At 42.1% G+C, this 14,155-nt stretch overlaps 1 protein-coding gene across 2 annotated transcripts; it reads left to right on the forward strand.

The window, feature by feature from the left end:
• The first annotated feature begins 9,235 nt into the window (after nucleotides 1-9,235).
• Nucleotides 9,236-14,094, forward strand: LOC134483277 (uncharacterized). Of its 2 annotated transcripts, none has more exons than XM_087601537.1 (5): nucleotides 9,236-9,392; nucleotides 10,417-10,576; nucleotides 11,794-11,936; nucleotides 12,565-12,745; nucleotides 13,466-14,094. In XM_087601537.1, exons 1-3 carry the CDS (start codon nucleotides 9,266-9,268, stop codon nucleotides 11,912-11,914), a joined length of 408 nt encoding a protein of 135 aa, XP_087457663.1. In that variant the 5' UTR covers nucleotides 9,236-9,265; the 3' UTR covers nucleotides 11,915-11,936; nucleotides 12,565-12,745; nucleotides 13,466-14,094. The 2 variants fall into 2 exon arrangements, with proteins under 2 accessions (XP_087457663.1, XP_087457664.1); XM_087601538.1 differs by having other exon boundaries at nucleotides 13,696-14,086.
• The last annotated feature ends 61 nt before the right edge of the window (nucleotides 14,095-14,155 follow it).

A 14,155-nucleotide genomic window follows, 5' to 3' on the forward strand; every position in this document is an offset into this window, starting at 1 on the left:
TACAATGTGGTATGAGGGGCCTTCTTTTCCTATGAGATAGCAAAACATTTCCAGTCTTCAGTCAAGTCTGTCAGCCATTGTCCAGTGCCTGTCTTGAGATGTCCACATTTTCAGCTGAGAGTCTTCATCCAGGCTGCTCTGTAACTTTGTAGAAGATTAAATAGGTCCCCGCTCTAGGATTTAATTCCGTGTAACTCTACTTGCCGAACATGCTCAAAGCCCTATGATCTACCCTAGCCCTCTGTGCTTTAGAGAAAAAAAAAATAAAGAACGACATTGCACTTGAAATTTCTCCCCCAACAAAAGGAGAGCCTGCATAGGGCCTTTAAGTAATTCTAAGCCCCAGCTTCCCCACAGCTCCCTCCATTGATTCCATTATTGATCTGTTTTCATTATTGCTCACTTATTTTTGGTGTGCAAAGAATGTGCACCATGTCAGTAAAGTGTGTGTGTGTGTGTGTGTGTGTGTGTGTGTGTGTGTGTGTGTGTGTGTGTTTGTATGGGGAAGGGTCCATAGTAGAAACTGTCGAGGTGCATGCAGACTCAGGTTACTACTGCCCCATGGCACCTTGCAGGGAGCACTGAAATGGTGGGCTACTTTAATAAAGCCTAAACCGGGCTGTGCATGGTTTGCAGTGAGATTGTGATGTCATCCCCACTGGAGAGAGCAGCAAAAGCTTCATTTATTACATGCTACTTTTACCAAGGTGAGGCAAAGCCTCATCTTATAGAGTGTCTGGTAGGATTTGACAGCAGGAAATTAATTCAAGGCTCAAATCAAATCAATCAATTACAAACAAAGAGAAAAATACAAAGAGTCAAGGGAACCACGAGATGTGTGTTGGTTTTTTGTTTGTTTGTTTGTTTGCTTGCTTGCTTTTTTTTTTTTTTTTTGGTTCCTTTTTTTTTTTTTTTTTTTTTTTTTGTTGAGAAGGTCCACCAGAGAGACAATCTCTTCCTCAAACAAACTATACACCAGAGAGACAATACCTAAATGACAAAATTAGAAATAAAAGGGGGATATAACAATAGACAAGGAACAAATTCAACAATCCTCCCTGGTTTGAGTGCCCCGGGGAAGTTGGGAAGCCATTTTTCCCTATCCTGTGTGACTTTCCCTGTATAGTGAGCTCTCCTGCAGGAGATACTTTCACATGCTTCTTTAAAACCACCTGTTCCTCAGATCCAGATCAGCTGTGAAAACAGGCTTCTCCATGTCAGTGTGCTAGCTCCTCCTCCCAGCTCAGAGCTGCAACACCAGAGGATCCTCCACTCCCAATGCTGTGTGGGTCCCATGGAGAAGTCAGAGCAAAGTGCCCCTTCTGAGAAGTGACTTAGAACAGAAGGTTCAGAAGTGACAGTCAACCCCCAAGTGCTTCTTCCAGGAGAAAGCAACCAGCTCTCCCTTTGAAAGAGTGTAGGCTCCCACATGACCCAGTTCTGTGACTGGGAAAGATTTTCTGGAGCTTAGTTGCCCAGTCACAATGGGGCTACATTCTTGATCCATGCTCATTCCTACAACAAAAGGTCCTCCCCCTCCCTCCCAGGCCTTCAGTTGAACCGAGGTCCTTCCAGGACCAACAGACCTGAGAGAACAGAGTGCATCTCAGGGGAGAGAAGAGGCCCGAATGAATTTAAATGGGAGAAAAACCCCATATCCGCCATCTAACAACGTTAGGGTTTGTGCATATGTGGACTTCAGAACCTTAAGGTCAGATTTTCTGATAACAGCTGCTGGTGAAGATGAAGTCTGCTGTGGGTGGGGTTGTCCCAGGCAGGGAGGGGATCTGACTCTGCAGGCCTGGCCAGCTTCTTCATTCTCCTGAAACTAAGTGTTGGTCAGCTGTAAATCTGAAGTGAGAGTTGGTTTTTGTCAACTCAAATGGATGAATTTCAAGTCTCACACACTATGTGAGACACACATTTACCCACAGGGGATTTGAACTCACTTCTATAGAAGTGACTGGGGCGAACAGAGGGAAAGCATTCTCACCTTTAGCATTCTGTCTGTATCAGAGACGATGGGGACTGGCTTCCTCGACAGACATGTCCAAGCAGACACACCGTGTAATGGGGGAAAACTGAGGTAAGAAATGTCCTGGGGACAGTGATTTCAGATTGTGCCTTCAGTCAAAAATCTCTGTTGCCATTAAGTCAAGCAGCCTTGGGCCTCCTAAACTTGTCACTACGTCAGGGTGTCTCTGCTCTCACACCTGCATCAGGTCCTCCTCAGATGAAGGCTTCTCAAAAAAAAAAAAAAAATATATATATATATATATATATATATATATATATATATATATAGCAATGTTTCTAAACCTGTGGGGTGAAACCACTCACAAATTTATATCAGATATTATAACTTATAAGAGTAGCAATATTTGTTATGAAGTAGTAATGGAATAATTTTGTGCTGGGGGTCACCAAGCATGAAGAGCTGTATTAAAGGGTTGCATCAGTAGGAGGGATTTGAACCACTGCCATAGAAGCTGACACATGGGAGCAGACTCCTCATGTGAGTAGAGACCCATGGCAAGGGATTCTGTGTCCTACCTTAGGAACCAGAGGCAGAATCTATCCCAGGAGTCTGTGGGTCACCTTGTCTTAAATTCTTCCAGGGTCAAGAATAGCATTGATCATCTCAGCAGAGTCAGCTTGCACAGCCACATCAGGCCCATGGCTTCCCTTTACAGAGAAGGATGTGGGTCTAAGTGACAGTCAGTGAGACTGAGGGGACCGTGATAACCATTTGCTTTGAGCTGTGGTTTCTTCACCTGTAAAGTGGAGGTGTTTCTGCTGAATTGGGTTGTTGTGGAGATTAACAGAACATACAACCTGCTCAGTGTCTGCCTGGCATGGACACCTGCTGGTTAAATGGAAGCTCTCGATGGTGATGCATTTAAAAGTAGAATCTCGAGCCCCATAGTGTTAGATGTTAGGCGACATACAGGGGTTGTAAGGGTTTTGTGATTCCAAGAGAGCCTTGAATTAAAACCAAAGGATCTTGTTTTAAATTAAAAAAATCAAGTATAAAGTTCCAATATGAAATAATCATAAACAGAAATGAGCTAATTCCTGGAAGTCATTTAGTTTTTCATTTTCTGCTTCTATTTTCAAGGCATCTAGAGTAGCACTGTACGAGATCCTAAAACCTTCTCTTATGGTGCTGCCCATTCTTTCCTGTCTCCTTGAGGACTTCTCAGGTGACTTAAGAAAACCTGATTTCCTTTCAGATTGTCCCCAGCTGCTGTGATCTCTCTGTCCATGGGCATTGCCAAAAGCTGCAGAGCCAATGTGTTGTTTTACAACACAAAATTTCCAGACATCAATTTTACCAATGAAGTCTCAGGAATCAGATGCTGAATTCAAGTAAAGCTCCCAACTGTCCTTCCTAATTCACTGTTCCCCCAGAAGAAGGGCATTGTAGCTCCCTCTGCACGCTTTCTTAAAAATCCTTCAACTCAAAGACTTTACATTGCCCTAGTTATCTTCATTTCCTATCAAGTTGTGCCTTGATCTGCTCTAGACCTAAGTGCCCTTTAGCTTTGCAGTAAAGGTGTGAGGTAGGTGAGCTGAACAGTAATAAAGTCCATGTTCACAGTAAACAAAGAGCTCTTGCATTAAATGTCTGTGCCCTGTCGATGCTATACCACACAATACTTTTTCATTAAATAATACATTCAGGGAGATCACAGTGTGATCAAATATTTTGTAACATAACTTAGTAATGTTCTCTCTATTACATAAGTCAAGTACTATCCTGTGTATTCTGGTCTTTTTCTGTCATGTCTGTGTTCATCACCATGGGAATCCCAAGGAACATCAATCCTGGGCTTTTGAAACTGTTGCATACAGCCAACCGGGGACCAAAACTACCCAGGAGACTACTGATACTTGACACACATAAAGTCACCTCCCTATTTTCATATACTTTATGGCAAGAATTCACCATTGCTGACCATGTCTCATTATCCAACGTGCTCCTAAATGGAAGAGTTGGGGTCAAGGAGGTCACTAACAAAGCACAAAACACCCATCTCAGATAAATATGTATGCTTTTTTGAATTCAAACATCCATGGATTTCAGGACACAATTAAAAGTCCAAACATAAGGATAAGAGACATAGAAGAGAATTGAGATTTCCAGTTCATAGGTCCAGTAAACATCTTCAGCAAATCATAGCAGAAAACTTCCATAAGGTAAAGAAATAAAAGGCCATAAAGGTACAGCAAGCCTACAGAACGCAAATTAATTTAACCAGAAAAATTTCCTCCATTCACATAATAATTAAAACACTACATGCACACATAAAAGAAAGAATATTATACGGGGTAAGGTATAAATATCCAGTAACAAATGAATTCAGACCTATCTGATTTACACCAGACTGCACAACGGAGACTCAAAAAGCCAAAAATCCTGGACAGATGTAATGCAGACCCAGGTTCTTATACCCAGCATAATTCGCAATCACCACGAATGGAGAAACCAAGACATTTTATGACAAATCCAAATTTAAACAATATTTTTTCTCTAAGAAAGCATAACCGAGGACAATAGGAGGAAAACTCCAAGAAAATGAGCTAAACTATACCCAAGAACAAAACCAAGAAATTAATCACCTCACAATAATTTAAAAAAAAAAGAGAGAAGCACACAAACATAATTTCCCCAAAACCAGAAAAAGAGGAGAAAGCAGCAACTATTGGTCTTTAATATCTAACCAGACCCTCTGTTACCAACCCCCCAGCTCCTAGGGACAAAACTGCCAGCCAAAGTGCATACAAGGATGGGTCTATGGTTCTAGGTAACTATGTAGAAGAGGAGTGACTTAAGTGGAATCCATGTGGTGGGAGGCCATTGACTACCCTGAGGCCTGTTGCCCCACCAAAAGGAGATCCTAGAGGTGTGAGGTGGGAATGGGTATGTGTGGGTGGGGGAACACTGTCATATAGGCAAAGCTGAGCAGAAATGGGATGTAAGATTTGATGAGGGGAGTCTGGAAAGAGGGAAAACATTTGAAATATAAATAAATAAAATAACCAATTAATAAAAAAATAGCCGAAAATAAAATAGAAAGTGAAAAGGTAAAAGAAAACTGACACCAAAACAAAACTAAAGAAATCCCTGTAGTGTATTGGTCTAATTCTGCTTGTATTTAATGCTAATTTGTGGAACTCAAGACTGGTTAACCCCAAAGAAGCTGACCCTGCTCCCAGTTAACTGTGATTATAAAGAAGCCAACAGCCAACAGCTGCACAGCAGAGAGATGGGGGAGGTGAGCTTTGAGGGCTTTGCTAGAGAGGATCATGAGGAGGGAAGAAGGAAGAAGAAGCTGCCAAAGAATAAAGGAAGAACGAGTGTTATGGAGAAGAGAGAGGAAGAGGACAGCAGCCATGGGTTAAGGGAGAGGAGAGCCTGGCCCTGAGGGCTGTCCAAGTGGAACAAAGAGCAGCCAAGATGCTACACAGTCAGTAAGAGATGAGCGTTATTGTTTGGAAAGTAGATCTGATACCATGGAGGGCAGGCAGCTGCCCAGCTACTGTGCTGATTAGGGCATAGTATACATAAATTTAACACAATGTGTATAACCAGTAAGACAGCGCTGTAGAGGATCCTAAAAGGATTACTTTAGTTTGAAGGGAAGGATAAAATGCCAGAGGAAACAGGAAATAATTTAATAAAACTGTGACAGTCAATCAAAAGAAGCCAATAAAAACCACAAAAATTAACAAAATGACAAAATTTAATACATAGTTTTAAATAATCGGGGGCTGGGGATTTAGCTCAGTGGTAGAGCGCTTACCTAGGAAGCACAAGGCCCTGGGTTCAGTCCCCAGCTCCGAAAAAAAGAACCAAAAAAAAAAAATAATATTTGCATGTCACTAAACTCAATTCCCCAGTAAACAGACATACATTTAGCCAGAAAGAGGATCACCATCATGAGAGATGTAGAGGATATACTAGGGAAACAGACCTAAGACACAGGTCCCTATAGCAATTCTGTGCAGTTTCTCTATCAATAAAAACCAACAAGCTCTAGAGGTAAATGTTTGTGTTAGTGCTGACCTACACCACCAGACATATATTTTCTTTTAAGTAAATAACAAAATCATGGGGCTTACAATGTAATCAAATATCCTGAAACGTGAGTTTGCAGTGTTCCCTACACTTTTTAAATCAAGTCTGACTACCATTTTGGTTGTTTCCAATCCTGTCTGAGTGCATCATCAAGGGAATCCCAAGGGAAATCAGAAATGGGTTCTTGAAGCTGTTGCACAGGGCCAGTATAGACCTAAGTACCACAGAGGAAACCTTGATTCTTATCACAAGGGATCATTCACCATCCCTCTTGTCACATAACTTATGGCAAGATGTCACCTCTCCTGACCTTAGCTTCTTCTCCTAAATGCTGCTGAAGGGAAGATTTGGTGTCAAGGGTTCTGGATTCAAACCACACCAACACTGAATTCATTTAAATAGGTGTAGTTCATTGAATGCACACACCAATACAGTTCAACCAGAGCAACAGCTCACAACTGTGTACTGGACATTGCTATGGCCCAGCTCATTGCAAGATCCACATGGGCTCATGCACAAGTGCTGGAAATGCTGCTGTCTATGGCCCTGACTCAGGGTTCTTATTTTCTTGGATTCTAATGGGTCCTACGTGAAACTCATAGTTGGGGAACTTGTTAAGATTAACAAATCTCATAACATACAGAACATAAGAGGGTATGTTACCAGCACCACACAGTTCAATGTCAGATTTTTTTGTTTTTCTTAGTTTGTTTCTTGGCATCCATGATGTGGAGGCATATTACAGAACAATAGGAAAGAGCTGGCTGCTGTGTAACAAATTTGCTGCTATTAAGGTAGGTATGGGGGCAAGACCTCAGCAATAGCCCTTAAGATGGGAAGGAGATGATGTGTTTGATAACTGAAAGGAACTGCCTCAGCTGTGTTTCTCTGCCTGCTCAGTGCCCACTCAACATCACTCTGTCCCTGAAGAGGAACTCAAGGTCTGCCCCCTGCTGCCTGTGAGCCAGGATTAGGCACAGAAAGGCAAGGCCACAGTGCTGGTTTCCAATCCCTCAGTAATGCTGGATTTCCAATAATGTACTTGTATACACAAATACTGTGTGGTAAGTTGCAAAAGATACTAATCATTTCTCATATAGGGCAGCAGTTGATTGACTACAACTAATTCTACTTAAGAAAAGAGAAAGAAACCTGGCTCTTGTGGAAATATACAAAGAAATATCTATGGTGGTGGGGAATGAATTCTGCCATGGACTGAACTCAGAAAAGAGGGGTTGGAAGAAAGATACATGGTTAAATAGCCCACCAGGTTCATATTGTGTCAACTTGATTTAATCTAAGGACAAAGAAGTGGAGTATCTCTGATGGCTTTCTTCTAATCCCTTGAAAGGATCCCTGGGGATTGGCCTCAGTACATCACACTTCTTGATGGGGCAACAACACTCAAGGAAGCTTGAGACTGTCATAGGCACAGTATTATGCTACATATACAGAGTAGATAATACTAAGATGTTCAGATGGTGGTATCCATTTGTATGCACTCTTAATGTGGACGTAAGGAAAGAGAGAGATCAAGGTCCTTAGAATAGAAAGATCAGTTCCAGTTTTTTTTTTCTACCATTCCAAACTGAACGGCTGGTAGGGAGAGAATGGTAGATAATCGAGAATTAGTAGATGATGCTTTGAATGAAGTGTGGGTTTCTGTGCTGGTTTTAGACAGGATCTCAAGTATCACATGTTGCCCTCTCCCTGGCTGGCCAGGTTCACTCTGAGCTCAGATGAACCTCTTTCCTCTTTCCAATACATAGGCTTACAAGAGTGGCCTCCAAGGACTGTGAGGACAGCATTAGCCTTTGACAGTTGAGGTGTGTAACCCACAACTATAGTTTTAGCCACATTTTCCCATGTCTACCAGCTATTTCAGATTGTTGCTGTTAGATGCCTGACAATCAAGGATGCAGAATAATACCCTGATAGAGAGCAAGGACATGGTGATCACATCCTTGCCTTTTCTGTATGTTCTGGATGAGGTCTGTTAAAATTCCAATATTGCAAAAATCTTTATATAGGGCCCATCACATTAAGGGTCACTATGCACTGTTCTATCTAAAATGGCCTAATCAGAACTGACTACCATATAATACTTCCTGCAGTCCTCATATGAGAGAGAAGCTTGAGCTTTTTGTTTTGACTTTTTCTCTTCTCTTTCTTTCTTATTTTTTGCTATATAAGTTGCTATATGAATTTGCCCCCAAAATTTGAACTACGGAAGTGATCTATCAGTGTTAATGTGTGCATTCTATAAAGTATTCATTATTTACTATGATAGATGGTTTTGTGTTTGGTGGGGTGGACATTTCCCAGTGTACAGGTGCTGGGACCTTGCTCTATCCACTTAATGATGTTTATAGCTTCATTTTAGATGTTTATGTGCACCCCCTATATCTCTTGACTATTTTATTTTTCTGACAGAAGCTCATGGTATATCTTACTCAGGCTTGTGAGCAGTGCTCCTTTGTCGACATTGGTGCAGAGAGGAGAACCCCACAAGCAGAATGAGGTTCCCTTCACTGGTGGCTCTAATTTGCACTTTCCTCTGCCAACTGGTCTCCACACTTTGCCTAGCACTTTAAAGACATCAACTCTTTCTCCTAAGGAATTTCTTGGCAATTATCGATTGCTAAGCACATGACTTCATGAGTGTACCCTAACACACACCCATGTTGTAACCTACCATGCAGTCTATTTCTGGATGTGATTTAAAGCACCCATAATAATGAGACAGGAGAACTTTTGACTGCATATTCAAGCTGGTGTGAAATCTCAGGAAGTTTTAATGGCTAACATTGGTGAATGAGGACGATTTGAGTTAGGATGAGACATTTTTGGGCAGGATTTGGAAGGAAACATTCATTTAGATGCATAGGAATTACTAAGGTTTTTATAATCAAGCCTAGAGGAAAATTTGGCTTTGGAAGAAGGAGATGCTCAGTGGCTCTGCCCCGGGAAAGTCTCCTGGAAAGGGCACCTCAGCTTATGCTCAGTACAGGGAGAACATTAGCAGGGAGACAAAGTCTGCTCCCCATGACATCTGCTGTCCCTTCTATGACACTCTATTGTCTCCTAGAGAGTTCTGGCATCCTCTGTGATGTCACCAGTGTTGTAGTGACAACCAGTGCCCTAGTTTCTCTCAGTCTGAGTCTGGCGGTTACAAGCTAAGACATGTTTTCCCGTCTTCGCAACCGTTGTGGGAGGGGGAACGTCGATTGTGGAGAGACTACAGTGAAGGAGTCTGGCCTTTCGTCTCAAAGTAATGATGGACAAAGACAGCACTTCTGGGGAATGTGGAGTAAGTTCTGGGCAGTGTATTTTGAGCTTCCTACCGGGGTGCTGCAGGCTTAAGCTGACCTTTCTAGCAATGGGCCACAACAACTGGAGCATCTGAAAAGGAATTGAATTTCCATGAATATCACAATCCCTGAAAGTCAGGATTTCAGAACTTTAGTTTCCCCATCCCCACTGGGAGGATATGGTAAGGCCAATGCTATTATATTGTGAACTTCTGGCCTTTACTTTTCACTTCATTTGTTATGTTACATTGATATAAAAACACCATCAGGAGTCATGGAGGGTCCACCTTTTCTGAGTTTAGACAGGGCAGCAATGGATTTCACTATCATTGCTTCTTTAAATACAGTGGATATCTGACAGTAGGAACAGGGGGAGATTGTGCTCCAGGCAATAACCTTATGTTCTTAGACCTTCTCTGATTTCTTCTAATTGCAGGGTCATCGTTAGCTTTATATATTAGAGGTTGTGTGTTACAAACATTTTTCTAAAATACCAAAACTATTTGGAACGTGTAGACAATGATTCAGCCTGTAACCCATTGGCACTTCGGGGTTTGGTATTTCAAACAGGGGAATTGATAAGTCTGTTGACCATGTCCTCCCTGGAAATGCGTTTTAAATCCAAAGATATTGGCCTAGAGTATCAAGGTAGGACATCTGAGTGTCTCCAATCACTCAAGTTTTGTGAATGGTGAATTTATCATCTGAGTTCTGAAACCACAGGGGTGAGGGTCCTGAACCAGCTGTACCCTGTTCAGCTGATAATAATCCTGGAGAAGCCATCTCCGTGGTACATGTAAGCACGTGATGTCCGGCATAGGGAACACCTGGCTGCTTACATCTCTTGGTCTCTATAGAGTAGTGGGAGAACTGAGATCCCCTGAGGAGGCCTCTTAAGCATCGACCAATCGTCTAGCAGTGACACTGGGTTCCAGGCTTGTTCTCCTGTTTAGGCCTCACTGTGGTCTATGTACACTCTATACATTCTCCCCATGCAGGTTCACTGTGTCCTTCTACCTACAGACGCTGGGAGAGAAACATCATCCACTGGAACTGAGCTAAGCAAGAAGCAGGCCAAGAAGGAAAATAAGAGGTGGATTAAAGAGCTGCAGCTCATTACAGAGGAGCGAAACGACCTGAGAGATTGCCTGATGTTTGTGACAGAGAGATCCATGAAGAACAGGTATGAATCGCTCCAAACGCTCTTGTTCCATTCCTGGGTGTTCAATGTCTCCTTCATCTTATCCTTTTAAGGTTTTGGGTTCTAGAAAGCTGTGTCTCTGTAATGACCCCTTTTTAAACCTCACCTCCCATATAGAGGAGATTCAGAACCTGACCCTTCCTGAGGAGCCAGATGGAAAATGGACTCATCTGCTTCCATTTATTGAAAAGCAGAACTTGTGGTCTGAATGAAGAATTCAGGGATAAAGTCAGGGAGAGTGAGTTCCCAGTGTGCATTTGCAAAGCCCTGGACAGCTGGTGGCTTTGCAAGATTGTAATTGCAGTGAGTTTATGGTGAGTCTCTGTACTTGCTAGGCAGGGGACTGAGTGCTGGAAGATCCAGGCAGCAGCCTGAGGGGGTTCATCTCAATGCTTGACTAGAAGGTCTCAGGCTCAGGCCTGTTTGTTATTGTCTGTGTGTCTTGCCCTCTGAGACAGCAATGGTGCATGCATTTCTCCTGGTTCTCACAGTGCTCTCTGTTTCCATATTTCTCTTTCTCTGTTTACATTTCTCTTTATTTGTGGCTGTGTCTCAGTCTGTGTATGTGCATGTGCACACATTCAAATGCATATGTATAACATTTATATGTTTATATTTCCCTCCAAATTTGAGTCTAGGGGTCTATGTCTTGGCCTGAGTATTTACCCATGCTACACTTTCGTGGAGATGTGAGTGCTTTGTTCTGGGAGCCCCATTGTCAACAGCACAATTCTTTGACTGTGTGGTCACATTTGTCTGTATAGTTGAAACCATTGGGCAGATTATTATTTTGTGGCCAGATGTGATCTCAACTCCATAATTATGTGTAATGCCTGTCTCTACACTATTAGTTATTCAGAATGAATAATTCCTGTTGTCAAAACAGGAAAAATCAAATCACATTTTCTGGGTGTGTAGGGGAGTACCCGGAAGAGCTGTGGCTGAGGCTTTTGATAACATAACTGTCTTGACTCCAGGTCCAGTCTTCTGTATTGAACAAAGGGAGCCAGGGAACCCTCCATCTGGATGCTGAGCTTCCGGTGTCCTGGCCCCAGAATAACAAGTTTCTGAAGCTGAAGAAGATCCCAATATATAGAATTCAGAAGGTGTCCTTCCAGGGCTGGGGTAGTACAGGACCCACCCTAAGTTCATATATTCCTAAATGCTGATGTTTGCTGTATTCTATCATTTGGGGCCAGACCCCACTTCAGGCCAAATCCATATTATGAAGACCTGGAGAGAATGGAGGAGGTGGTCATGTCAATTCTGCACAACTTAGAGATGGAAAACACTGAGATCCATGAGAATAGCCACAGCTGAAGAAGGAGATTACCTTCTCTAGGTAAGTCCTGGTCAGAAAGGCTATCACCTGTGGAATGGCCATTTCTGATTTCTTTGTTCTGGATTGGATGGTCTTCAGCTGTGATTCTATCTCTTGTGCTGTTTACACATCAGTGTGCCAGGGTCATTAGGACTCAGTTTTCAGTTCCACAAAATAGTGTTACTCATCCCAGGATTGTCTAGGCATCTTCAGAAGGCTCTAGATAGAACAGCACTGATTGAAGTCAGAAGAAGGTTATTAGGCTGACCTGGGCCTACGGTGTCATACCAGGTTTTACAAAACTCAGTGCGTGGACCACATGGTTAGAATGACCTTCTCTTGGTTCTACTGACCTCCTTTGAGGGTGTTGGCCCAGTACTAATTGATGTTGTCCCCATGCATTGGGCTTTCATGGATAGTTGTAGATCCATGTTCTTTTTGAGAGATTTGGACCCTATTTGATGCTTGGGCCATAAAAATTTTCTTCTTCCCTGAATTGGCTCTTTCCTGTTTCTGCAGCAGCCTTATATGTATCAAGATGTATTCTACGTCTTCATGGGTATATGGGTTTTAGGGTTGTTAGTGGAACTTGGAAGTAGGAATGGGAGAAAGGGGCAGCAAGATCTTACTATGCAGAATGTATTTCCAGTAACCTGCTTAGCCGCTCCTGATGGAGAACACATGTATGAAGAACTTCGTCACATCTATGCAGGAGAGCAAGGTGGTACAGATTGATTGTGCACTGATACAGAAATATTTGATTGAATTGAACAAGAACGATAAATATGAATAGGAGAAGACCAGAAACCGCCAGACCCCAGCAATATCTGGTAGGAATAAGCAGCTGTGTGAGCTTAACAATATCTGATACCATTTTCCAATTTCATACATCTTTGCTTTCCCCTACAATCTTTCTAATTTACACTCCCAACGAGCCAACCATGGCCTGTAATGAAATTGTTCATTGCTCTGTCTATGTACAAGTATTCTGGGAAGTTAACCACTTTTCAGAAACTGAACTATTGGCAAGTATATTTTGCTTCTCTTTTTGAAGCTGCAGTCCAGAAATGGTGACAGATGAATAACATATCATATTATGGCATGACTGTGTGATATGCTATGTAGAGTTTTGAACAAGGTCTTGGTCCTGTGACAAATGACATTTTGTGGTCATGTGACCTCCTAGGTAGGAAGCACCGTTGTGGGATAAGAACCAATTGCAAATGTCGAATTCATCCTTGTCATTGACTTTTTTTTTTTATCTTGGTGACATGTGGACATCTCCTTTCTTCCTGCAACCCAATGAGGTCTCTTCCCATTGCCCTGTTCTTGGTTTGCACTGGTATAAGTCTGGGTCCCAGATTGGCAGCCCACATTACTGTGATGCTTGCTGGAGATTTGCCCTGCCCGCAGAGTTAACAACAATGATATCAGTTAAAAGGTCCATCTCGACTGTCCAATAGAACTGAGGTGGTAGAAGGCAGCATTCTGACAGCTGGCTTGCATTTGCCCACCAAATCAGTGTCTGAAAAACTGCCTTCCTCTCCCAGGTCTCAGAAAGTGCAAGAGAGCTGGAATTGGACACACCCCAGTAAGAGAGCTTCCTGAAGAATAAGTTGCTTTCTCAGGAGTCCCCTGCTGACAAACATCCTGACTATTAACAACATTTTTTGGATGAATATTCTTCCTCATAGTTAATTTGTCATTGCTTAGAGACCCTAAATTTATATATCACTAAGCCAGCCTGACTGACTGAGGTCTTACTCACTTTCTTCTTTAGAAATCACCACTTAAGAGACACCTTGGGGGACCGCCTTTCATTATGTGTGCTAGAGGAGAAACAGCAATACATCTGTGCTTCTAAATGTTCGTTAAGAATATGATGTTTAGGGGCTGGGGACTTAGCTCAGTGGTAGAGCGCTTACCTAGGAAGCGCGAGGCCCTGGGTTCGGTCCCCAGCTCCGAAAAAAAGAACCAAAAAAAAAAAAAAAAAGAATATGATGTTTAGAAATATTCTGTTATGATTTTCATTGAAGTTTTCTATTTGTTGTTTCATAGTTATATGCTCTTGTTACTATTTTTCATTTTTAAAATACTTTAAATATTTATATTAATTCATTTTAATCCTGTTTTGTTGTAAATTGTATTTCTTATCAATAAAAATTGATTTTAATCTCTTGACTCTTAAGACCATCATTCTTATTCAAGGGTTCTTTCTGCTCCTGTGGACTTAGAACTGA

The sequence above is a fragment of the Rattus norvegicus genome, unplaced genomic scaffold (genome assembly GCF_021556685.1).
Source record: "Rattus norvegicus strain SHRSP/BbbUtx unplaced genomic scaffold, alternate assembly SHRSP_T2T haplotype2-0000026, whole genome shotgun sequence".
Classification (NCBI taxonomy): domain Eukaryota; kingdom Metazoa; phylum Chordata; class Mammalia; order Rodentia; family Muridae; genus Rattus; species Rattus norvegicus.